At 36.8% G+C, this 25,358-nt stretch overlaps 3 protein-coding genes across 7 annotated transcripts in view; 1 reads left to right on the top strand and 2 right to left on the bottom strand.

Moving 5' to 3' along the window:
- The first annotated feature begins 3,121 nt into the window (after positions 1-3,121).
- LOC105683202 (protein bric-a-brac 1) lies at positions 3,122-7,665 on the top strand. 3 transcript variants are annotated; one of them, XM_048658699.1, is made up of 5 exons: positions 3,122-3,455; positions 3,583-3,786; positions 4,008-4,202; positions 4,309-4,485; positions 6,060-7,665. In XM_048658699.1, exons 3-5 carry the CDS (start codon positions 4,017-4,019, stop codon positions 6,732-6,734), a joined length of 1,038 nt encoding a protein of 345 aa, XP_048514656.1. In that variant the 5' UTR covers positions 3,122-3,455; positions 3,583-3,786; positions 4,008-4,016; the 3' UTR covers positions 6,735-7,665. The 3 variants fall into 3 exon arrangements, with proteins under 3 accessions (XP_048514656.1, XP_012251062.2, XP_012251063.2); XM_012395639.3 differs by lacking the exon at positions 3,583-3,786 and having other exon boundaries at positions 3,136-3,455; XM_012395640.3 differs by lacking the exon at positions 3,122-3,455 and having other exon boundaries at positions 3,463-3,786.
- Positions 7,557-12,341, bottom strand: LOC105683201 (actin-interacting protein 1). 2 transcript variants are annotated; one of them, XM_012395637.3, is made up of 14 exons: positions 12,167-12,341; positions 11,086-11,207; positions 10,797-10,887; positions 10,572-10,719; positions 10,305-10,472; positions 10,058-10,226; positions 9,808-9,936; positions 9,621-9,725; positions 9,209-9,526; positions 9,018-9,137; positions 8,788-8,946; positions 8,489-8,491; positions 7,988-8,138; positions 7,557-7,834 (listed from the first exon to the last, which is right to left on the bottom strand). In XM_012395637.3, exons 1-14 carry the CDS (start codon positions 12,180-12,182, stop codon positions 7,725-7,727), a joined length of 1,809 nt encoding a protein of 602 aa, XP_012251060.1. In that variant the 5' UTR covers positions 12,183-12,341; the 3' UTR covers positions 7,557-7,724. The 2 variants fall into 2 exon arrangements, with proteins under 2 accessions (XP_012251060.1, XP_012251061.1); XM_012395638.3 differs by lacking the exon at positions 8,489-8,491 and having other exon boundaries at positions 12,167-12,337.
- Positions 12,342-12,695: 354 nt separating this feature from the next.
- LOC105683199 (tyrosine-protein phosphatase non-receptor type 9) overlaps positions 12,696-25,358 on the bottom strand; it is a 51,090-nt gene continuing 38,427 nt past the window's right edge. For both annotated transcript variants that reach the window (XM_020850810.2, XM_012395634.3), the window contains exons 5-10: positions 20,043-20,306; positions 19,545-19,945; positions 18,712-18,951; positions 17,767-17,917; positions 17,085-17,292; positions 12,696-16,933 (exon numbers count right to left, since the gene is read on the bottom strand). In XM_020850810.2, coding sequence (XP_020706469.1) covers positions 16,704-16,933; positions 17,085-17,292; positions 17,767-17,917; positions 18,712-18,951; positions 19,545-19,945; positions 20,043-20,306 — 1,494 coding nt within the window. In that variant the 3' untranslated portion in view covers positions 12,696-16,703. The remainder of the gene's footprint in view (positions 16,934-17,084; positions 17,293-17,766; positions 17,918-18,711; positions 18,952-19,544; positions 19,946-20,042; positions 20,307-25,358) is intronic.

Below are 25,358 nucleotides of genomic sequence, written 5' to 3'. Positions count from 1 at the left end.
ATATAGGTATTGTAAGATGATCAGGGTCACGGATCATTTGAATTGGTATGAAGCGCCCCGTACAGATATTTGATCCAAAAGTCATCTATGTTGACCGAGTTTTCTGTAGCAGAATTACCATAAACGGGAGCTGTAAGTTGTGAGTGAAAATTGTTATATACCTACCGATTGGTTGGAAGGAATAAATTTTCTTAGACGTCGATGAAGAGGGGTAAATGAAACTAAAATTAATAACAACTGATTTGCTACAGAGTATACATCGAGTATGTAGCTGCCTCCGTAGATAGACTTTATAAAACAACATTGAGGAATTATATCTTTGGCTCTCCTCAAAGTCCAGATTTATTTAGATATATACTCCGCGATTGTGTTATTGGTTGTAATCAATGCGCCCTTATACACTTTAATACATAAGGCGTAGCGAATATAGGGTAGTGATAAGTCTACGTTCTCCCAATTCTGCTGGTATGTATAAACTAATGAAATGCTAAACGGAATCCATAATTTACATCGTTCGCCGCATCGAGCTCGGTAAATCTGCATTTACCGATGCATGGAGGTGTATTACGTGTAAATTTTGGTATACCTAAACGCGAGTATGATAACATATGTATACACATGTACATAACTACATGTATACTCTTCCGATGTATGCGGATCAGAGCTGTAGAAGAATACACCTGATCAGCTCCGTTCAAGGGTCGGAAAATAAGAATTCTTTGGAGGAACCAAAAAATTTCCTCATCCGTTCAATGGAATCAATAACTTTAGAGTAACGGTACCGAATTTATGTATGTAAACAGGATGGAGGGGACGGTAGTATAGGAGAAAAAATGTTACTGCATTTTGCTTGAATCTCATGTCTCTCGAAATCAGAATAGCGTATTCGTGAGTATCGAAACAACTACAATATCGTGATCTATATCGGCAAAAAATGTTCCTCTGTAGAAATGAACAGAGTGATTGAATAACAAAAATTGATCGTTAAAACTTTTTGTAAATTCAAAAAAAAAAACTCTATCCTAAAAATAAAATTTCTGTTGAATTACCCATTTTGGCACTGTGAGATGCCAAAAATCATATCGTTCGACATACCTATCATTGAAGCTGATCTACTAACATTCTTATTGACTCACTAATTGTAAGATAACTGCAGCGTAATACTGAAATGTTTCGAACGAAAGCATTAAATAATGAAACGCCCATCGAGTGAGATCGAATCATCGAAACCATTTAGTTTGATCAGATAAAGAAAAATTCTCTAATTTTACAAAGTCCCGTAAATCTGATAATCTTCGAACCAGTTCTCTTTGGTTGCTTCGTTAGGGACTTTGAATCATGTAATTGTTAGCCAACAGTTAGTGCTGCGCGCAAGAAGAACAAAAAAAAAAAAAAAAACTGAGAAGAAGAAGAAGAGAAAGAAGAAGAAGACCTGCAACGAAGTCTGCATGTATTCAAATGGAGTGCAGGAGTTGGTCCGAATACTCCTACTCTGACCTCACCTTAAATTGGAGCTACCAAGCTAAAAGTAGTATAATGAAAACGCAGACGTGCTTAACTTCATGCAAACGGCATTATAATTGGGGCAGTGTTCATTTGTTCTGTTTTCCATCTTTTGAGGTAAAGTACTTTTTTTGTTTTATAATTATTTTTTTCAACTAAATTTTTGTTTTTCCCTTCCATTCCGTTATTCCAGGTGCATTCATTGTTAATCAAGAAGAGATTCTCTTAATTGAACAATATTAATTCCATTTGAACATTTCTTGATTGCATCAAAGTATATGTTTTATTCAACGCGATTCTCTTATGCAGTACTATTTGCTTTCGATTCTTTCGTTTCACGTTTCAACGGATAAAAATCCGTCTTTCGAAGACCGAAGTGTGCATGGAATGGAATGTATTCAAATAATCGATCCCGTCTATCCCGGTGCACTGTACAGATATTCTCATGTATATTATAATATTCGTATTTCAATACTCCTCCTGCTGCAGCCTGCAGCTCGTCGAACACAAATTGGCAATTTCAAATTCATCTCTGTCAACTGACCTGACCTCGTTACCAAATACACCTTATTATTACACCTCGGAGGTAAGTTTATATCAACGGCAATGATGACGATACTGGAATAATGCGTCAGATCAGCTTTGAAATAATTCCAATTACATAGCCCGAAATTGTCATGCACATAAATTATTCTGTCTTAATTCTGAAATTTTCAAACATGCATGGGATGTCATATACAATTTCTGACATCTGGTTTCAGAAAATGTATCTGCAACAAAATTACATTCAGACTACAGATGAAAGAACCAAATAATTAAGTGTATTTCAACAGACTGTGTGTGGTAATTCGCAGCATTTCAATTATATTAAAATGCAATTGCTGACAACCTTCGATCTCGAAATCACGAAAGGATTTATTCTCACGTTAATTTTCTCGACAGATTCGTGTTTCTCTCGCATAGACACGTTCGGTTACACTTATTCAAATGATTAGAGACGAAGATCTTTTTCGAATCAGAGTATGACATGTTTCATGATGTGTGTCATGATGACGCGCGACATGTTATCCGCCCGAATGCGTATCTAATAATGAATATAAGTGAATGATTTTTTCAAAGATGTAATCAGTGTTATTAAATGTGTAAATGTATGATGCACTGTAGTAACTGTGAATCGATGGATCAACGACGCGAAGGAGTACATGTCAAAGACGATCAAAGTTATATTATGGATTCATTCTTGAAACAAAATCTATCCTCGTGCTAATGTGTTATAATTTCATCGACTTCACTTCCATTTCAATTAACGTTAGAATATTATAATAATAATTCTTAGCAGTACTAGATGTTTATATAGAATAAGCATGCATATGATGACTTCTGTATGTAATGAATTACCTGACGCATAAAGTAATTGATTTCACTGATGCAACGCTGAGTATATACGGCTAAAATGCTTCGTAGCCTATCCATTACTCTACTAGAAAATAATAAAAATATAATATAAGAGGTGAGAAATCATGATGAACATCAATCGATATACCATTGAAATGATTATTACATCTGACTCAAAAATGCGAAGACGAAAAAGGGATAAAAAATTTGTCGTTTTGCAATTGAATTTGTAGTTTTAAATTCTGCGCTCCATATCTCTTGGGAAATAGTTATCTAGAGATTCTAAGGTCTCTAGCTCCATCTGTAGCCACGCTCTAGTCAGGACCAGATGGACCAGAAGCGAGCCAGATTTCAGCCAGATGATCACACTCAGACAAAGAGACATCTAGATAAGCAAGGGTCAAGCTTACAGGCAATAAATATACCCTTTCCCTAGTTTATTCTTTGTATTGCATGTAGTACGCGGTTCTACACAGTTCTGTGATCTGCCAAGGAGGTGGTGCTGTAGGATAAATTTTTGGTATTTAAAATCGAAATACTAAGACGAATTAAACAAGGTGTGAATCCAATATTTGAGTGTGCAATGATATTTCAATAATAGATAATATTTGAAAGAGTTTAGGTTTATAGTGTAACGATAACCCCACTGATCAGAATTTTGCTGCCTTGTATATTTTCTTCCAGCCATACTCAAAGACAATAATAGATTTGGCTGGAACCTGATGGCTGATTAAATGAATAGGATTGTCTCTGTCTATCTATGTAGGCTGACATGTATATATAACTGCGACTAACACAATAGGCACTGTCCTACATGCCTCAAATTCCTCATTTATATGTGATGAAAGACACACATAACCTCATAACGATACAACACTACTTATTGGGGTAATCTACTGAGTGTTATTCTAGATTCAAGTTTGAATTATTTTTAACAATACTCAATTTGTTTCCTGTTGTTCGAATGGTTGAGAATTATAAAATCGAGTTCTGATCAAGTGTTGTGGAAAAGCTTTCACAATTTTTTAGGGTTTTTAATACCTCAGACTCAATAAATTAGTTCCCACGGTTGATATCTTGATTGGACAATTTCGTTTCCATCTTTCCAGCACTAAAACATGGAGAGTCAACAGCAATTCTGCCTGCGATGGCACAATTTTCAAAATACGCTTCTGAGCTCTTTGCCAAAGCTGCTGGATGGAGGATACCTTACAGATGTGACATTAAGTGCTGGTGGAAGGCAGATTCGTGCTCATAAAATTATATTATCAGCTTGCAGCTACTATTTCAAAGAATTGTTTAAGGTATTACAGTGTACAAAAGGTACCATTAGGAGATCAATAGGTCAAGCTCTACTCTTGATATAACTTTGTGAAATTGTTGGGTAAATATCCACAAAATGATTTGTAGGACCTTAGCATCCAACAGCATCCTGTTATTGTATTGCCTGGTACAGAGTACGCTGATCTTTGCGCATTGGTCACCTTTATGTATAACGGGGAAGTAAACATCTACCAAGAACAATTACCTGCAATCTTGGCCATGGCGGATACTCTCCACGTACGCGGCTTAGCTGACATTGCTGGGGTAATGTTTTTTTCCACTACATTGATGATATCAACAGTACTTCAACCCCTTTTACATCTAGTGCTAATCAGAAATTTTGAAGTTAATCACCAATTAGCAAATATGTCAATTAAAGAAAAATTGTTCGATTTTCATAGTTAATGTACTAACAAAAAACTAACACATTGATAATTTTAGATTGATTCCAAATTATACCCAAAGTCCGTGTTTCTCACGAAACACTTATGTACATATCTTTGTTGTTGGATTTTTCAACTGAAATTCCTACTCCTGCATGCCGAATTCAAACCTTGCAAGCTTTTTACAATAAAATCGTTCAGCGAGATCATAATGTTCCTTCATATGAAACTGATGATTGTGTAATTACATAGAACGGAGTATGGAAGAGTTGATTATGGGCTAAGAATGGAAGAAAAGTCGTTTTTTTTAACCGTATGAGTGCCTTTCATTGAAAAGCTTAATTGTAAGTATCATATCACTGACTCGTCCAAACGTACCAATTATTAGTGCACAATCAAGTGAAAGATCAGATTAGTACTACAATTTATTCAAGTCTCAAAATACGGTTTTGATTAAATAATTTCCAAAGTATTCAAGAAGCTAAAAATTAAACTGACACTATTTAGAATAACCCAAACAATCAACTAATAGGTATAATTCTAAACATGGTTCCTTTGCAACAGGCTTAATAACACACTAACAGAATTCACTTGCTTGCTTCCTTCTAATATAAATATTATCCTATAATTGTGTTGTTTTATTCAGGTCACTTAAACACATTCACTGTCGTTCCTCGAGAACTACTTGATGAAGGATTAATCTGGTACATAACATACATACATGCATCAAAGGAACGATAATGAATAACAAACGATATCCACGAGATCAAGGTCGTTGTGTGTTTGCCACTAAATGCAAGTGGATGCGTCCCATGGAACTTTACCCCATAGAATGAATTTACAGGTACAGCTAAAACGGCTTATTTCCTAGGTTTTTTCACATTTAGCAATATTTTTACATTTGCGATTCTGCGTCAGGCTTGCTAAGCAAAGAGCTGACCCAATCACGTCCAATTGTTTTGAAATCTATTGCCATTGGTGTTGCTCAGTAAAAACCCTATGAATTGTCAAGATTTGTTGAACCTTATTTGAAACTTGTGCTAAATAAAAGTGTCACGTTTTCAAATGGCTACTAATTTTTCACATCTTGGGTACACGCATCCCGCACGTGTGAATTAATTTTGTACCTTTGTTATCATATCTGCTGGCAGTTTTTATGCAATCATTTTTAAGTGAACTCGGACTATTTAAATGTTACTCAGAGGTGTTTACTGTGAAATCCCAATGTTAACCCTTAGCGCACCAGCATTCGAGGAATTTCGAAAATGAGTTTTATCTGCAGAAAAGTGGTCTAAAGTCATTGGCCATTGGACCAAATTAATGTCCAATGTTTGAAGGTCAATGACCTTACACCAAATGGCGTATGCCGGTCCTTTAAGGGTTAATCAAGTGTGTTTTATGTACGACTAGCAGGATGAGTTTTTTCAAGCAATGAAAGAAATATACTTATTGCAGAAGGAGCAAAAACATGATAATGGCGCTCACATTCGGTCTGCTATGTTGGAGAGAGACAAGAATTTACCAGAACCAGCACCGATAACAGTTCCAAAAGACAATGCAGCGGATTCGTCAAAGGTACAATCAATATCCAGTATACAGTTACCCAATACTCATGAAGAATTTTTGAACGAGCCACAGGATGCACCCTATAGTCTCAAAATAAAACCTTATTATTCCATAAATGCAAAATTGAATCAAAGAGAAAAGAAGCCATTCGCTAGTAGTATTCAAATATCTAAGAATAGCGATAAGACCATAAACACTGACGAAGCTCTAAACGAGTGCATGCCTCTTGTAGAGGAACATAATTCTTTGCTTGATAATTTGAAACCGCCTTCAGTGTTGGAATCTGACAGTATGAACTTTGGGTTTCTGACTGCATCTCTAATAAATCGAAGTGGTTCTCAAGGTTGTAACAAAACTAGTGTTACTTGTCTTATTTGTGGTAAGCAATTGAGTAACCAATACAATTTACGCGTACACATGGAAACTCATAGTAACAGTTCATATAGCTGTACCGCATGTCCACATGTATCTCGTTCACGCGACGCTCTCAGAAAACACGTTTCGTACAGGCATCCGGTTGCCTCACCGCAAAAGCGCCCTCGATGCAGTTCAACCAAGCCGTAATAATCCATGGATTATCATAGAGTCGAGGTGTCCTCCTGATATTTTCTCGTGTACAGTTCCTTCAAGCCTTTAGTGTTCAAATTGTTATCGTTTTGTCGTTATTGTTAAAACAATTTAATAAAGACAACTTAGAAATATAATTATTTATTACCTTAAAGTTAGTTATCCATCATCGGATGATTCGAGCAATTGATTTAAAAAATTAGCAATCTCCGTTTCCTCGCTTCGATTAAAGCCTAGGAGGACATAGGTCGGAATTTTAAGATCTTCGAGACTTGCTGATGATTCTTAGGAATGATTGTGTTTTTTTTAATCTTAATTTCTTCAATTCTCACTTCCGAAATAAGACACAGATAATTATTGTTCCAGATCCTACTCAACGATTTCCTTATGTTTTTAAATCGCTATTTGGTTTGTTTCAATGCAAAAATTATGTTAATTATGTTGGTGGTCTTTTAGATGCTTTTGTTCAAGATAAATTGTTGGAAATACAAGTCTATGAGCCCCAGATCATACTCAACCTCACAGTCCATTTGCCTCTACATTTAATAGCTAAGCTTCTTCTGATTTGTCAGTAGTCGTACAGCAAAGTTGACATTATGGTAATGAAACTGAATGACTGATTCGAATTAATATAAAAAAAAAATATATATATACATGTATGTATATTTATTGATTCAATACGAAATGTTTAAAAAAACACCAAAAAATTTGTTTGAAATCTGTTTGCCCCCTCAGTATAATTAAACAATTTTTGCGGTACTAGTGACTATATTAGTGTTTAGTATAATATGGGATTGCTCAGAAATTTGTTGACGTGTATAGGTTTAGGTATAATTTATTGTATATCAAGAATTGTATTCAAAAATAATATACAATATTTGTAAGTTACGAATTAAATAAATAAAATGCATCTAAAACCCAGCAGAAAGACGTGCATTCTGGATAATAATTGGACAATCTCAAAAAAGAGAGAGATTCACCGATGATTTAGATTTTTTCCACACGCCATACTTTGGTATTGCAATCCTGACCAACGGAAATTAATGTCTCATCATCAAGCCATACCAAACGGGTAATTTGACTTTGTGGGTGGGCATCTGAAATAGATGACGCTTATGTATTAGAGGAAGATGACTTTTATGAAGGTAGTGGTTATTGCTTTTTAAATGTGTTAAAATCTTCAGAAGAGTGGTGATAGATAAAACTATTGGCGATCAGTAACAAGTAGAATTTGTAGAAATTTTACATACTCTTGATGATTGTGTGCTTTGCTGGATTAGTGACGCTCCAAATTATAATCGTAGTATCGAGACTGCCGCTGGCTACGAGAAGAGAATCTGGGGACCAGGCGACAGAATTCACTCTTGCATTGTGGAAGCCCCATTCTTTGTTGTGTGCGAGCTGCATTATTACATTCCATTTTAGAATAAAGAATTGATGAACAGAATTCTTCGCTTGAATTACTATTCAATTATAAAGTACAGTCTATAGTGCAGTGCTAAGCATAGGAGTCCAACTGTTCTGGATTCAGTTGCAAACTACTGCAATATACTGAGCTATTTAATTAGCGGAATAAATGGTTCTATACGCTGCTTGTGATATGCGATTTACCTATGGACTAATATTTGATGGAAAAAAAGCTGTGGACTGAGAATCATCGCTACTAACAATTTATCATCGTGATCGTCGTATTGTACTATCTTATTCGACATCAACAAAAAAATAACTATGTAACCACAATCAGATATTACCTTCTGAAGATCCAGTGTGCATTGCGGGATGAGAACAAAAGTTTCAAAAGTCAAGCGTAAATGTGTTTAGTTATTGGTATAAGAGTGTGTCGAATATTTAGGGATGACTAAACTAGCAACAAATATTCAGTATCAGCTCTGAGGAAGCAATTCATTTAGATTGAGTAATTATATACATATATGCCCATATAGCTTGTTACGTCAAAAAAAAAGCACGAGCCAACTACGTTTGAAGAGCTCGATACGTTCCTTTGAAGTCTTAGAATACTATATTTACTAGATGATGAATAGTTATTTACCTGATATTCTGGCACTGCGTACAAGATCACTTTTCTGTTGGCATCACAAATGACCAGATTCTTGTTATCAGGACTGTAGGCGGCATCCGTAATTGGACCAAGATGTTGTAGTTCCGTTTTAGGAGAAAGAGTTGTACCAGATAATTCATAAATATGAGCCTAGAGCAACACAAAAATACCCTGAAGAACCTGACCCAAAAATCACCGTTATGGCATTCAAAATCACTCACCTTATTATCGGCTGTACCACCAACGGCAACATCACCATTTTCTTGGTTGATTGTGACACATGATGGTTCATAATCAACTGATAGACCTGACACTTTTTTACCATCTTGGACGACAGTTATCTATCACATATGAAATTCAATTGTCAAGCACTAATTTTGAAACATATTATGAACAGCTGAACGCTACAAACCTGATTGACAGAAACCGTGACTACAATATCTCCATAAATGTCCAGACCTTTTGGCTGTGAATCCAGTTTGATGGAAGCACCGGTATAACTGTTGGAGGGTATGTCAACAACCTTCAAACTATCGTCAATACCACAGGTATAAAGTAAATCTCCAGCGGCTTTCATTCCATTAATTTGATTGCCATGACCCTGACCTTGCACACGGTCATTCTCTCCTGATCCAGCATTCCAGTTAGTTATATAACCGTCATGAGAACCAGTATATATAGTACTTCTGTCTGTACTCAATGCCAGGACTGTGATTGGTTTGTTGTGGCCCTGTAAAAAATGCATACACAAAATGCGATTATTTAGAATTACCTCAACTTACCGAGAAGATGTTCATATCAGATTGCATTTAAAATCATGTTACCTTAATTATTCTCAGTGGTTTATCGGGATTGTTGACATCTAGATAGTTGATGAAACCGCTTAGTGATACACTTAGCAAATGTTCACCTTGCCACAAACAGCTGACCTGCATGAATCAAAAAAGCTTTGAGAATGAGTTAAATCGCTGATGATTGTTCATTTCTGAAAATGGAAACTTGAGCATATACCTGTTGGTCATCAACAGTTGATCCCAAGTTGAACTCGCTAATGAGCGCTCTAGTTTCTACATCCCATAGTTTACATGTCTTATCTCCAGAAGCAGTTAGCAGTTGCGTACCATCTGGTTTCCAGGCGACCTGTTGATGGTTACATGACGTACGTTTGATTTCGTATATTCAACCGTTTGTGGAAGAAAGCACATCTCTAATAACTATATTACTTTATCAAGAAGTAATGAGATGGATGTGCAATTCTTACACCATAGACTCCTCCCTGATGTGCTGGAGAACCAACTTCACCCACAAGATCCGATGTGTTTCCATCATAAATAAAAACTTTGCCTTCAAAGCCTGCTGATGCAAATAGATTACCAGATGGAGAATAGCGTACAGCTTGAACAAATCTAGAATGATCTTGTTTGGTTTTCCTGAAAACGGAAAATATTATTATAAAGTACTTATTGTTAGTGACCATTATTTGATCGATATAAGAAAGTACAGCTTACTTGAACTTAAACGGTGGGCCTTCAAATATGCCAATAGTATTATCCTCACTGCCGGTAATCAGTCTGAATGGTCGTGCAGGTCTGAAGTCACAAGAATTAATGGGTTTGCTCTGGCCAGATATTTCCCCCACAGATGTTCCAGTTTCAGTCATGAATACGTGACCGAATCTATAAACGCGTAAAATAGAAAATGTAATCAGTAACACTTTAGATTTGATGCATCAATTAGTTCAAATTGAAATCGATTCCCAAAATATGATATCTTACCTTTCTCTACCTTCCCCAACAATTACCATGCGTTGGCTGTCTTGGGACCATGCTATATCTTTAATGGGTCCTCCGATGGGATGAAATTCATTCTTCAAAAGATGCTCTTTATTTACAGTATCCCAGATACGGACCTTACCAGATTGATCTGTAATATATCAACACATAAAGAAACCAATAGAGAATAAACTAATTTATTTTATGGTGGTCTGACAAGATACCTACCACCAGAAGCTATGTAAAAACCACTGGGTGAATATTTGGCAACATTTACAGGGCAAGAATGTTCGGTGTAAATATCCGCAATAGCTGGATTCTGGAATGAAATATATCACCAACAACTTAGGTCTTTACATGATACAGTGTATACTAAAGGTGTGGAATTACAAAATTTTAGGCATTCTTAGTACTTTGTGTCGGATAAGCAATACAGTAAAACGAAATAATGACAAGTGTAGTATAAACACTAGCGCAAAAAAACGTTTAATATAGAATATTTTCTAGTGGTACTTACGTCGATATTTCTAATGATAACACTATTTCCATTGGTGTATAGAAAGTTTTTCCCTTTAGGATCACCACCAAGTACCAAGGGTTGGCCTCTTTGCGTTCGTGGCAAAGTTGCAAATATGTATTCTAAAAAGCAAATGTTACTCGTGAAAGTCAAGCAAAATACAAAATTTTACACACAAACAAGAAAACTTCTACAGAATCGTATAATCAACAGATAAGATTGAACATTTTGATTGTATGTACTGATTACATAGAATTGAAAACAGATATCTCTTGGTAAGTTAATATTTTTTTATATGCAGAATAATTGTGTACCCTTTTTGAAACACCTTTAAACGTTATCTTGCAAGTACCATTTACAAAAGTCTATCAACTTCTAATAATTCCCTGTAATAAATGGTATCAGGATGACTGGTTGATTGTTATATTTATTAATGAAAGCTAAAATAACATTGTAACTATGCCTGTTGAATATCCCTAACACATTTGCCGATCTTTCATTATTTGTTATCAATTGTTTGAATGGGAATAAGCGCTCTAAACTGCAGCTCCAGTGTAGGCATAGCACTTTTATAATGAAGTATCAACTTTATCATTTTTAACATGGCACAGCTTCCTGTAATTCATCTACCTTGTGTCTATGACAAATCCTCGAGTTAAGAAAAATTTCAATAGCATATTTCGTTCTACCATCCCGTTCTATTTGCAGATTGTAAAAAATTGTGAGTCATGTTTGATAACCACTCGGAAATGATTTATCACCTCACTATGGTTGATTTCTACGGGTATTACCAACTTGGTATTGCCCCTAAACCGAGCAACGAATCAGTTTTCGTTTAGTTTTATATAAAACTTTTTCCAGAGACAGCAGTAAGTAAGAGAATAGTGTTTGGAAACGGGTTCCATCTAATTCATCTGAATGAAATACATGTTTGTATGAAGAGATTCAAAATGAGATGGGTTACACTAACAAATCGGGAAGTATCTCACAATCGAGGGAGCCGAAGAGACGGTGACATATAAATAGCACTAAGAGAATAAGAGGTAACAATCAGGAGTAAAGTAGTGCAATAAAAACTCACTTGTTTCATACGACATTTCTACAGTCGTATGCCTTGTTGCCGGTCTCTAAGTAGTAATAAAAATATGCCAACCCGGTGAATCTTTACACACAGGTCGATTTGTCACCTGAGTCACGTATCAGTTCTGTATCACCACTACAAGCAGCCTCTCCCCCACTTCAGCAGACACTAGTGTACGATATATTTGTCCCGCCCTTCGCCTTATTTGGCTGGATCATGAACTATAAGATACATCCAAAAGCCCTCTAGCGGCTAGACTGAATACCAAGTTCAGTTTTTTTTTTCAATACAGTATTCGAAAAATTCTCGGGAAATCATTTTCAGTTTGGTACGAATTTATAATTTCCTCTAGCGTCAATTCTGCTCCTAAATCGGTGGAAACCAAGAGATGATCTTCTTTTATCCAGATCTTGCGAATTGGGATCGGCGACCGAATGTTTGTTCGGATACTCTTTATTTAAATGCAGACACTCGTGATTAGCGACTAGAATATTTCCATACTTACGAATATAACTAACGTACTCGAATAATTACTGATTTAATATTTATTCGGAATATGTACAACAGTTTGTAACATCCATATATAAAACGATGCGTATAGACAGATGTCTAAGGTTATACGGTTAACAGAATTCATTACGTGTGTGTGTGTACCGCGACTACAAGTTCTATAACGACGTATGTCTATAATTTTGTTTTTGTCGATCATACTAGGATATTGCATCGTTAAAACTATGGGTGTAGATCAGCCTATCGTCGTACCATCAGTGTATCTATAGTTCAAATTTCAGTACATCATCGTTTCACCTTCGAGTTTTCAACACCATTGTAAGCGATTGATTTTATTCGAAATCCATAATTGTGACCGATCCATGAGATAATACAGTGTGAAATTTCCCGACATAATAATCCAACAATAATGCAATCAAGAATAGTGAAAAAATCGTAACGAGGGTAATAACTGTGAGTTATTGTCATTTCGAAGCCATTATCATTATTTCCTGTTTTTGTAAAAGATTTAAAAAACGAAATCTCCAATCAATCATTTTCACGCCGCGAAAGCAGCTGCCATGATTCACCGGTAACGCATTTTTTCCGTTGACACTCCAACAAGTCTTTTTTAATTACATTAAAACATCAGCGACAGCTCGCATAATATAGGTACATCTGTATTATATATCGTAGTATATACATAATACATGTACAAAGTTTAATGAAATTAGAATGTGCCAAATATTGTCTCAACTGACTTTAATAATTTAAGCCTAGGTATAGTTGTTGTCAAGCACAATTACAAGGAAATAGTTTTCTATATTCACTCACTTTTTTTTTATTACTATTATTATAGTTATTATTATACTTTTTTTCAATCTTAGTATTTCACTGCAGAATGCAAAAATATTGAAAGTGTCTCACAAAAATAATTTCGAGCTCACAAAGATTTCATCTATTAGTTATATCACAAATCGAATGGGATGTTTAAATGCGTGTTTTTTCACGTAATACGTAATGATCAGTAACAAGGTAAAGTATGTGTCTATTTCGGTGTAGAGAATTATCTTTGTTTCAACCATTAATTGATATGACAACCAACATTCAGAATTACAACAATATTACATAGTGTTTATTTAATGATTATATTGAGTTTTTAAGCATCTGTAACTTTGCAGACCAATCAATCCAGTGGGGATCAAAGTGATACGGCATTAGTACGGTACAAAGTATTAGACACTTGACAAGAAATTCATGTTCAAGACCTAAGAGAGATAAATGTTTACTTTGTGCTATAAATTACATAATTCAATTACTTTTTGGTCTGACATAATAAAATACGAAATTGCTTTATTTCTAAACGTATATTTTTGATATTTTTTTTCTGGTTTGTTTTTCTCTTCTTTCAGTTCAAATAATGATGTACGTAAATGATTTTTTTTTGCAATATATTAAATTAATTAGGTACAATTACGGTAATTGAAGGCATAGTATTTACAATTCATTCAAAAGTTACACAGATGTACAACATACTTGGATAGTCCAGTCCATTTCGAAACCAAAAATAGCGCAAAAATACAATTTCGTTGCATGGCAGAGTTGATGTGTGAAATTTGTTATTAAATCGGCGGTACATCTTCATGATCTAATTATTTTGCTTGGGAAACGTGGTTATTTTTTTATCTTTTTAAACTCAATAAATGTTTTATTTCATTCATCTTCAATAGTTATCATAATTGTTCAGAGTCTAAATTTTGAATGTCAACACTCTAAGCTGGGGGCAATCATTTCATTGATGTCCCGCGAACGAAAACAATGCCACATCGCCACCAAATTTGAATACAACGGGAAATCGACTGTTTTTATCTACCCAGCTGTATAACTACAATTACAGCAGTTCAAAGTTATAAATGGAAATAGAAAGATATCAATTTATCAAATTCTATTGAGAGATCCTACACTACTCCTCGTTATTTGTCGCATTTGCTGGTTCAACTTTGTAAATTTAACCGTAAATGAATATCGAGTCGCAGCTAAAATCTCTTTAATTCACGATATACGCATTCATTCTATAATAATCATAATTATCAATTGTATCAACGGTCATCTTCAGCGCATAAGAAATACTGGTGTATATATATATATATATCTTATACTGATTAATAAATCAACGCTATCGTGAACGAAGTGAATCAGCAAATACAATTTCTTAACTGAAAAATAAAACAACAAGAGGGGAAAAAATAACTAAAAAAAAGGAGTGATTTGCAATTAGACTTGTATCGATATTTTAATAAATAGTTTTTTTTTATCAACATAATTATTATCATTAATTAAATAAAAATATGCCCATAATTAGTACCTGCAAGGGTATATGAAATAATTCTTAAAAACTTACGTAGATATATGAATTATTAAAACCGGGACCGAAGCAATCCAATTTTTCCGATACTGATTTAATGTTATCAAATTTTCCAAATCGACACAGGAACATTTCACAGACAACTAATTGAACACGTGATAAATAATTTAATCTCATTCTTCGATGTTCAATTTTAAGAATTTTCTTTACAAGAAAAAACAATTTTACCATTTACACAACAGATGCGTGTGATACATATTTTCTTATCAAGATAATAAAACAGATAGTAGACACGGGTTTTGCCCATTGGCAAAGTTTATTGCGAGTAGTACGAATTCATTGATTATTTGAAATGATCAGATTTAAAATTTTATCATTCAAGCTCAATCAACTTGGATACGAATAATGATATAGTGGCAGTCAGTGATCTGTGAATAACCTACACAATTATCGGACAAAAACATAATAAAATCAGCAGGATATATAAATAAATTCGAAAACTGTCCTACAATTGAGGTGTATTCAAAAGATTGAAATAAATTATCAATAATAACTTTTTAATATCAACAGCGTAAAATCATTGTGAATATGGTTGCGTGAATGTTGAAAAATGAATATCAATTCGGTTGATAAATTTTATCTGATTATAGATAGCGCTGAATTATAAAAATGCCGATATACTTACAAGGATATTGATTAAAAAAAAAAAAACATCTTTTCATTCCTTAATATTCTAAGCCTAGTATAGTTATAAATATACATTTCCATGAAAGTTATATCAACTTAAAGTTTGCTATCCTCGCAAAAATGAGTATACTTTTATTTTATTATCGTGAATACCTTTATGTAGAAATTTTCTGTGCTCAGTCCGATTAATTGTTTTACTAAATCCTGATTAAATTCCATCAGTCGCAATACTCTATAACCTAAGGATTAATTCAATGTTGATCTCGTTCAAATCTGTTCTACTCCTGATTATACGCAGTTCTTGCCTTACTCCAGACTTACGCGATACTAACCTTTTCATCATAGGTACCTCTGTCATGCAGGTTTCGTTTTTTTTTTTTTTTTCTTCACAGTGGCCTTGGCACTTCAACATTACGAACTCGAAGTACGCCGCATCAATTTTTCAAATAGGAGTTCGCCAACCAACTCCAATCTTTGGAAAATTCTTATGCGAATTAGGTATTCCATTCCTAGATGAATACAATAAAACGGATAATCTTTGGTTATCCAAAAATGGCTTAGCCGTATCGTAGCTACGTACAAAATATGTACGATTTTCTGTCTACTGGAAGTCGTGGAAGTTATTTTCATTAGTTATTAATTGTTAATTTTTCTGTCGGATTGAAACTGAGAGACTCACATGATCGGTGACAGAGTTAACCGTGTTGAAAATTTTCCTAAAGCCGAAGCGTAAGAACACAGTAAACTTACGGTCACTCTTTTTCTTCTTTTTTCTTTGTCAATAATTTATGATTACCTCATCTCTATCGGTCAACAAGAATTGGTAAATGTACAGTTTGCTGAAACAACAGCGTTCCTAACGGCTCAGCTCTAACGGATTACCTATACGCCATGTTTCTCCGCATGTGGCATAATAGACCCTGTGAGTTAAAGGACAGGACGAAGGGTTCGGTCGGGTTCTTACATATAGTAATAATATAATTAAATTTCTAAAGATTAGTCGGAATCCTCTTCAATGGTTGAAGGCAGCATAGCCAAGTGTTGTGGACTCAGCATACCGCGAGAGAGCGCATATTCCGCAAGTGCTCTATGGCAAAATACGTATTGGTCGGGCATCTGAATACTGTATGCCCGCTGGGCTCGAATTCTCTCAACTGTCCCCCTGACATCGACTGTCCCCGTGTCTTCTAAGCGTGATATACAAATATCCAAAGTGCAAAAGGTTCCTGAAATAGAGTTGTTGAAAAAACAACTCGTTAATCGAAGCTACGAGGCTTTGCAAACTTGAAATATTGAAAATCCATTGACGTTCCAGATAGCACTGACAATGAGTTAAAAAACTAATCGATAACATATTTAAATTCAATTAAAATTCACCTGTTCTTCCGATTCCAGCACTACAGTGTACTACAATTGGAGGTCCCCGAGGATGACCAGCCCATGTGTCACCTCGACTCGTCAAAAGTTTACTCTGTTGTTCTCTTACCAATGACAAAAACTGTAGCAGGGCTTTGGCAGATTGTGGAACTCCATAATCTGGCCAGGCTGTGTAAAGCATGTGACAAACTTCTCTGGTTTCTTCCGTCTAAAAAAATTCGCAATAAGGCGAACGTCAAAATTGTTAAATTTTCTTCAAATTACATTGAATTTCAAAAATTTATCTGAATTTTCGAAGACATTGTTATTCAAATTCAACGGTTTAATTATCACCGAGAGTTTCATATTACGTTTATATATGAGAAAAAAGAAAAGGTGTAGTCCGAAGTTTTTCCGTTCAGCGGTATGTATGACAAGTGAAGAGGCTTAATGTAAGACGAGTCTTGAATATATACTTAAGCTGCTTACAGTCCGTAACAATGGAGACGATATCTTTGCACAGTCGTCTGACAATGAACATCACTAGAGCGGAGTATAAAGAGAGGAAAAATAGTTGGTTCTAAATATCTTTGTTACTAAAAGCATTCTGCAAGTATATTGCGGCCCTCTCTTTAAAATCATAAACAATTCGAACAGATTGAAACATAAAATGGTCATTTGTTCAGTTCGAACACAAGCTCACCTTGTCGTTGGTGAGAAGTAGCATTGATATCGTGTAGTCGGGATTTGTTTCAACCTCAAGAGTTGTGACGGTAAATCCCCCCGCGGAAACTTCCTCGCCAGGTTCGGGTCCCCAATATTGCGCACATTTGGTACGCCCACGTTCTACCACTCTGAAAATAACATAGTAGAAAGATTTATAATAAGTTGAATTTCTAACTGAGAGCGAAGAGCGTAGGCTGTAATATAATACATATCTATGTATACGCACGAAGTGAACTGTACCTCTTCGAAGGTAGTATTGCTATACTTGCGTACAAATATTGTTGGCATATACAACTATACACATGCCGACGCAAGGTTTATTCTAAAAATACGCGCATTGACGTAGTATTATGGTTGATCGATTTGCGCACAGGGGGAAAAATTGCTCGGAAACAAATATATCTAGCGAAAATCTCTGTGGTAAATTGCACGGGCGATATTAGCGTAGGTTGCGGTTGTAAAAACATGATACACGATACGTACGGCTGGTGAGGTTGATTGTGAATCGTTTTACCTCCAACTTGTCGGAATTCATTTTACATTATTTATACATGATATTCATTTCGAGATACAATGACGACTGGAGCGCTGGAATATTTCCAATTCGGTACAACCGCGGCGGATTGGTAAGTAGATATATAATAAAATGTCAGAAATTGGCATTTTTATGTACGAATTGTAACGCGAATATGAAAGAAGAGAATGAAAACGGGTAAGGGCGTTTTTGGAAAAGGTCCAACTGCCAAACGGCACGAAATCAATTTATCTTTGGAACATCGATAACCATCATTCACGACTGGAATGTAATTTGTTGATATTCAAAGCTTTGGCAATATGTAGGAGCGGTTAATTTTGTATATCGAGTTCCGAATTCACGTGACCTTTGACAGTCAATTTTCTCCGTCAAGGACGATATACCCACCTGGTGGTCATGACGACGACAAGACTTTGCTGCTCCCAGACCATTCTCCAAAAGTCTCCACAAGTCTTTGGCAATGGACCCTGCGTACTGATGAAAGCGTTCTTCTGTTTGTAACCGTCAACAAAGTTCGCATTTATGTAATCTGAAGAAGGATCGTTGTCGATCTGGGACAAACATACTCTGCTGTGGTCGTAGCACAGAACGTCCGTATATCTGTTTTTCGGCTGGTTAGATCTGAGTCTGAAAGATTCAAAATCTCGACGTTATTAAGATACTCTCGATTCATTAGGAGTTTATCGATGGAGAGCCATGGATTTTCAAATTCCGCTACGTCACAGGCGATACCGCCCAGTTTTTCATGCTTTATAATCACGAGCAGTGCTGAAAATGTTATACCCAGAAAAAAACACATCCAATTTTGAACTTCCTAACTGCCTCTCTCCGGATGACAAGATACTTCTCCACTTCCTGTCGTCGATGTAGAGCTTTGAACTTTATGGAGAGCTTTATCTAACGACTATATAGGTATATGCATAATTCTTAATACTTCAAAATCAAACAACTGATCCGTCCTGCTCACAAACATAGCGCTGTACACCTCAGTTCCCCCTTACTTACTTAGTAACTCCGGGTAACCGTATCAACTCGTTATCGCAGGTACTTGAGGTAACAAAATAGGTTGGTATAAATATCCGACAACAGTTAAGCGGAGATTGATTTCACTGAGAATAAGAATTTGATGACTACGCGTTCCGTGAACAAGCCAGTTGATAGAAGCGCGAGGATTGTCCGGATTGATGAATCGTGGATACGAATTCGTAAGATATACTCACTTTGCGTGGTTGAAGGAACCGTCTGGCGGTCTTTGCCTAATTTCCATGTACTCCGAAACCAGTCCAGCTCTTCCCCTCGTGTGAACAGCCTCGATGAGTTGTTCCATGGAAACAGCTTGCAGACCAAGGTCACCGTGGAGGCTGTCGTCGTCGCTGAAACCGGAACTTGCGGAAGACGGTGGTTGAACTGGCGACAGAGCCTCGTCACTTCCTGTCCAAATATCTCCGTTCGCATCTCCGTTCGATATTTCAATATCGCTGATGTTAGCAACGCCATTCTTGGCCTTTGGCTTGTCGTTTACTGGACTAGTTGGGCTGCTAATCGTCGTGCCATTAGAATTTTGTTGCTGAGTGTGGATTTTCGAGGATGGAGATAACGGGGCGACCGCGCCGGGGGCAACCTGATATAAAAAATGACAGATACATCGATCACTTGGTTAATTTCGAATCACTGCTCTATTCCAACTCATCAGCAATACGTAAGAATTTTCTTCTTGCCTCGCATAGTTCACCCCCGCCCCGGTTAGTCATTGACTTAAGACAGTGGAGGAGCCACGCGTCATGCTGGACCTCCAAGGTGCCGCCCAATCGGCGGGAAAGTGATTCTCTCGGTATGTGAAGTGTTAGCTGAGGAATGGACACTGTAAATACGCGATCCCTGAGCTTTTCCCTTACGAAAAGGCGAAGGATTTTGAACGGCGCCTTGAACCAAAGCGGCGCTGTGACTATCAAAACCTTCTTCAGCTTAGCCGGATATCCTCCCTGTAACCAGAAAAACAGTAGCCAAACTTCTAAGTAGTGCTCCTGGTATTCAGCTGTACGAAGATCAATAGTTTCGAGTACACAGCAACAATTTTTATCGAATTACGGATACGATTGGTTACATGTACTACTATTCATGATATAATTTCAAGGGGTGGTGCCCGATTTGTAATTCTCAGCAGCTTTTAGAATTCAGAATACCCTCGATTCCCTGCGGTGATCCCATAATATATAAGAAAATTTTGTCATACATTGGGCAGAAGAAAATCCTCATGGATTCGCAACCTCAACGGCTATATCTGCAGACCTTGTAATTTAATATACCAAAATTGAATCTGATTATCATCTTTATACGAATAAAAATGTTACATTCAATAAACTATACGTAAATCAATCTCTGTTTGCCCCTCAGTCACCCCAGAACTATGGAGACCTACTTCGCCATTTTCGAATCTAATAATTCGTGGTATCGAGTTGGGGTACGGTGTGCAGAAAGTAACAACTACGATCTTAAGTACAATAATAGGGCATGGTTTTGACAGAAACTTGACCTTTCGCTACTCTCGTACCGCGTATACGCTTCGTGACCTTGAATAAGAAGACGTTAGATGAATAGTTTGCACCTACGGACGCGGAAATATGTGTATATCTGATGCTTAATGTGTCCTTAAACATCAGAAGAGTACGGACTACACGAGCACAGCAAGAAGCAGTTTTCCTTTTGTCGCACTATTCTTTTCCCATTCTTTTGTTGAAACATTTTTCATAATTACAGACCCTCGAGTTCAACTGCGGTTTTTAAATTCTGAAGGTGAAAAGAAACAATAAAAAGGAAGAAGTAAAACTAAAAAGAATCACTCTCAGGGTGCAGAGGGAATTGGCTAAAAGCGTCAATTTGAAACATATATGTTGTTAAAGTAATTAAAACCGTTGACGTAGTGTCGACAAAAAAATTCAATCTTCGTTTCAATCTCATGATATCGATTATGATTGATCTTCTCACGGTCTATAACTCATCCGTCAAGGGTCTATGATAAAAATTGGGGTATCGATTTCGGTGCGGCAACACATATTGTTCGCGACAATGTATCCAGCCGCGGATGAGGGTAGCGCTGATTGCTGCAGAAGTGAACTCGGTTCACGCTTCATTTGATCAACGAGAAGGTTTGTTTATCGATTGTTTTCCATTTGTTCCTACAGTTTTGTTCCATTTTTTCTCTCCCTCTGCCAGCAAAAAATTCAATGCGAAGAAAAAGATACCACTATCCTGCGATATATCCATACTTATAGGTATACATCATCTACTGCCGCACCAATTTTCCGCGGCGAGTACCGCGACCGGATATCTTTACCCTTTCGACCCATGTTGAGTACACGGGAGATAAAACGACGTGCTCACTTATCGCGTGAGAGATCGGGCAAGCAACGGACAATAAGAAAGAAAAAAATCGTCCGGGGCGTAAAATATACCCGTCGCATGAAATACGTGAAATCGTTTTCCGGAAAATTACCGATAACTTTTGTTATTTGGCACCGTGCATGCAAAAAACTGATAGCACGTACGAAAGTGCACGAGGTCACGCATTTTCGGCCATTTCTGCAGTATAATATTTCCACTGCACATGCTCCGAAATTTCAGATCAATTTCGCCAACTCGCTGCTTTATCCCTTATAAACTCGTTCAAAACTTTACCCGAGGAAACGTGCTGCTGCAAGTGGGTATCTTTTATTGATCTCAAAGCTCTGTCAGTTTACTATAGCATGAAATGTCCTAAACTCGATTCTCGTCGAGTCTTCGCAACCGCATCTAATGGTACTCTCACGTTATCTTCAAAGAAAAATCGTTCAACCACACCATCAATAAATCGATATACGATATTGAACGATTGATTTTACGTCGACATTGGAATGAAAACGACGAAAATCACTCAATTTCATCGTGTATGGAGGGAAGCAAAATTTTCCTCATCGATCAGGTGATTGCTGCAGGTAACCGAGACGATGCGAATGGATCTGGTAAAAATCTAACTGCATTTCATAGATACATCGAAGTGTGATAGATTAATAAAAGGAACAAGAAAATGAAGGAAAAAGCGAAGGGAGCGAAGCAGTGTATCGCTGGAAGGGTCCGTAAAGCGTAAACAGGTAGTTGGCCGAGTATTGATTCAGCTTGCAGCAGCGTGGGGGCGGAAGGGAGGTGGCCTAATGCCACGGGGGTCACCTCCAACCTCCGCAACCTCACCTCCGACCCTCAACCAGCTGAACTGAACTCCAGTTCTCAACCCTCCGATAACCTGCCCCTCCCCCCCACCCCCGGATCATCGCCTCATCCACTGCTCTGCCGCGTTGACGCCGGCGCTCCCTCAACCCGGCGTTACATTGTCCTCCAAAGTTGTTTACCCTCCACAGGGATATTAAAGTGGTATACCTTTGGCTATACGACGTAACACAACACGTACACCATCTACGTATCTCCTCCGGTAAAGATATAAATACACGTGTATTTGCCTAGTTGAAAATTATGTATGTCGTCTCTGTACGCTCGTTGGCCATGTGCGGTGCAAATGACGATGACGATGACGATGACAATGGAGGTAATGATGATAATAATCATGCACTATCGCCGTCGCAGTCCTATTTTTCGTGTCCCCTGAACGTCCTCGGTGAAATTTCCTTATACGACCGGATATCTTCGCCGGGTCACCGCTCACTCGGGTGAGGTTTGGACGATGAAGCCCGAAGCCGTAGGGGTTCTATTTTTTTTCTTTTCCTTTTTTACGTATACAATCTTGTCGTATATTAATAGCTTGGCAGGTGTTGCGGGTACCTATATCTAGTATGCGGCGAATTGTGAGAGTAGAGTATATACGCTGCGATGAAAGAGAGTACAGTTTGGTCGTCGTTGGTTTCCCGTACGGAAGGTTGAGAATTATTCACGTTATCGGTATGAAACAAAAATTGTACTCCAACCTCGTGTTCGAATCGGAAGGATGGAAATAGATGTGAACCGGATGAAAAACTTTGGCATCTCTACAATCATATAGAGGGATTTTCAGGCCACGAGTTTCTCCTAAAAATAGCTAAAAGGAAATTTTTCTTTTTCGATAATCTACTTCGCACGCTTTTCTGAAGAAAACGTCAGCCGTTCAATGGTTAACGCGACTATGATTATAACAAAAAGGGTGTGTTCATGTGTGACAAGAGAAACGGTGAAGGCTTGACAAAATCGTACACGGAGTCTCCTTATAACAGCGCGTCCGTCACGCCTGTATCTTCATGTACCGGTGTGGTGGCAAATCGATACGCACGTTTCACGTTCCGACGAGCTAGTTCGCTGAATATTTTTGTCTCGCAATTTCTGTAATTAGATCTGTAATTGTAAGCTATTTTTGTACAACGCTGAATATACCCATGTTTATATACTGTGTTCACACCACACTACATCCTGCTATTTTATTCGAGTAAATATCTTTCATACCGTAATAGTTTCAAAATCAAAAGTAATTCTACTTATATAGGCAGAAAAGCAATGCGAGTAAACGTTGAACTCTACATCGATCTAGTAGGTACGGGACTACAGTAGATCAAGGGTATTGTCGGACGCTGCATGCTCTTATAAAGGAGATTGTAATAAATCTCTCGCGTTGGTTGTTTGGAAAGTGACTCATGCAAGTGAGTCTTTTTTTTTTTTGGTTTGTGCTAAACTGATCGCAACCTAACTACCGATTAAATACGTTGACAATTTGACTACGCGGTAAGCTATCGCGGTGCATGCATGCGATGATAATGATGACGATGATGATAATAGCATTTGAAAAAAAAAGCTCACAGTTGGAATCATCACGACGGCCAGCTGAGTGCGTATATACCTAATATATGCGTATGTATATAGCTCGTCGCGCGCAGTTTTCGTATGAATGAAAGACACGGTTGAGTGTTGCCGCTAAATTGAAATTTAATGCAAATTTAGTAAACAAATTATTCGTAAAGCCTAACGTGAGCGAATCGCTTTGAATACCAAGGTATAGCAACAATATATAAAGTATAAAGAAATGAGCCGAAGCAAGGCTAATATCTAGGTTGTATAATAGTTTTGTATAAATTATATATCTGCAAAATATGCATCGATTGAATTCATTTGCCTATTTTGACTCTTGAAATTTCGGAACGAACGAAAATTAGGAAATTTATACAATGATCTTCAGCAAATTGATATTAACGCGAATATTTTTCGAAAAGATATTTTTAATTTTAGGAAGTATCCGCTATATCAACTATACGTTCATCGCATTAAAAGAAAAAAGAAAATTCACTCTGACAGGTATTAGGTACGTAGTTAAGACATCGAAAGGCTATAGTTTGAGTCGTGAAATAATATCGTTGAAATCGAGTCGCGAGTTATATGAAAAGGGTAAAAATGTACGAACGCGCGAAAAATAGAACTAAAGAAGACTTCTATTTCAGAAAAGTTTCTCTCTTTTGCTTTTTTTCTTTGCTCCCGTTCTTTTATACGCTAGTTATGAGGAAGATATTTCAGCGAAAAGGCGACAGATTGAAAAATGAAGGGGAAAAAGAGTTATTTCGATGTGGCTGAGAGATTTTCAGTGATTTTCAGAAACGTGACATAAGAAGGTTTTTTTGTACATGAATAATCAAATAGAGATTCGAAACAGGCCATCGTAGCTTTCGGTTTTTTGTTTCTCCCTAAGGAATCTTAGTGCTGTAATATAATATTATGCGTGAATGTATAATTGGAGGTATAAATAGTATTTTACGAGCGCGTAAAATCAAAAAAATGCTGTGAAATGCTTTACCTAGAAAATCTAAAGACGGGGTAAAAAACGAATAATAAATGAAGAATGTTCTATGAGGAATGGTATAACGATGTCGCCAATGATGCACAGGTTATTAAAATATGTGAAAAGAAAAAAAATTGAAACGCTGACTTGAAGGTATTATACGACCGGTGATAAAAAATACGATCTTCGATATCGCAAACGAGACGTAATCGCGACGCAAATTTTAGACTATATGCCTTAAATATTCGGCGAT

This window comes from Athalia rosae, chromosome 1 (assembly GCF_917208135.1).
Source record: "Athalia rosae chromosome 1, iyAthRosa1.1, whole genome shotgun sequence".
NCBI classification, from domain to species: Eukaryota; Metazoa; Arthropoda; class Insecta; order Hymenoptera; family Athaliidae; genus Athalia; species Athalia rosae.
This window is presented reverse-complemented; position numbering and strand designations above follow the sequence as displayed.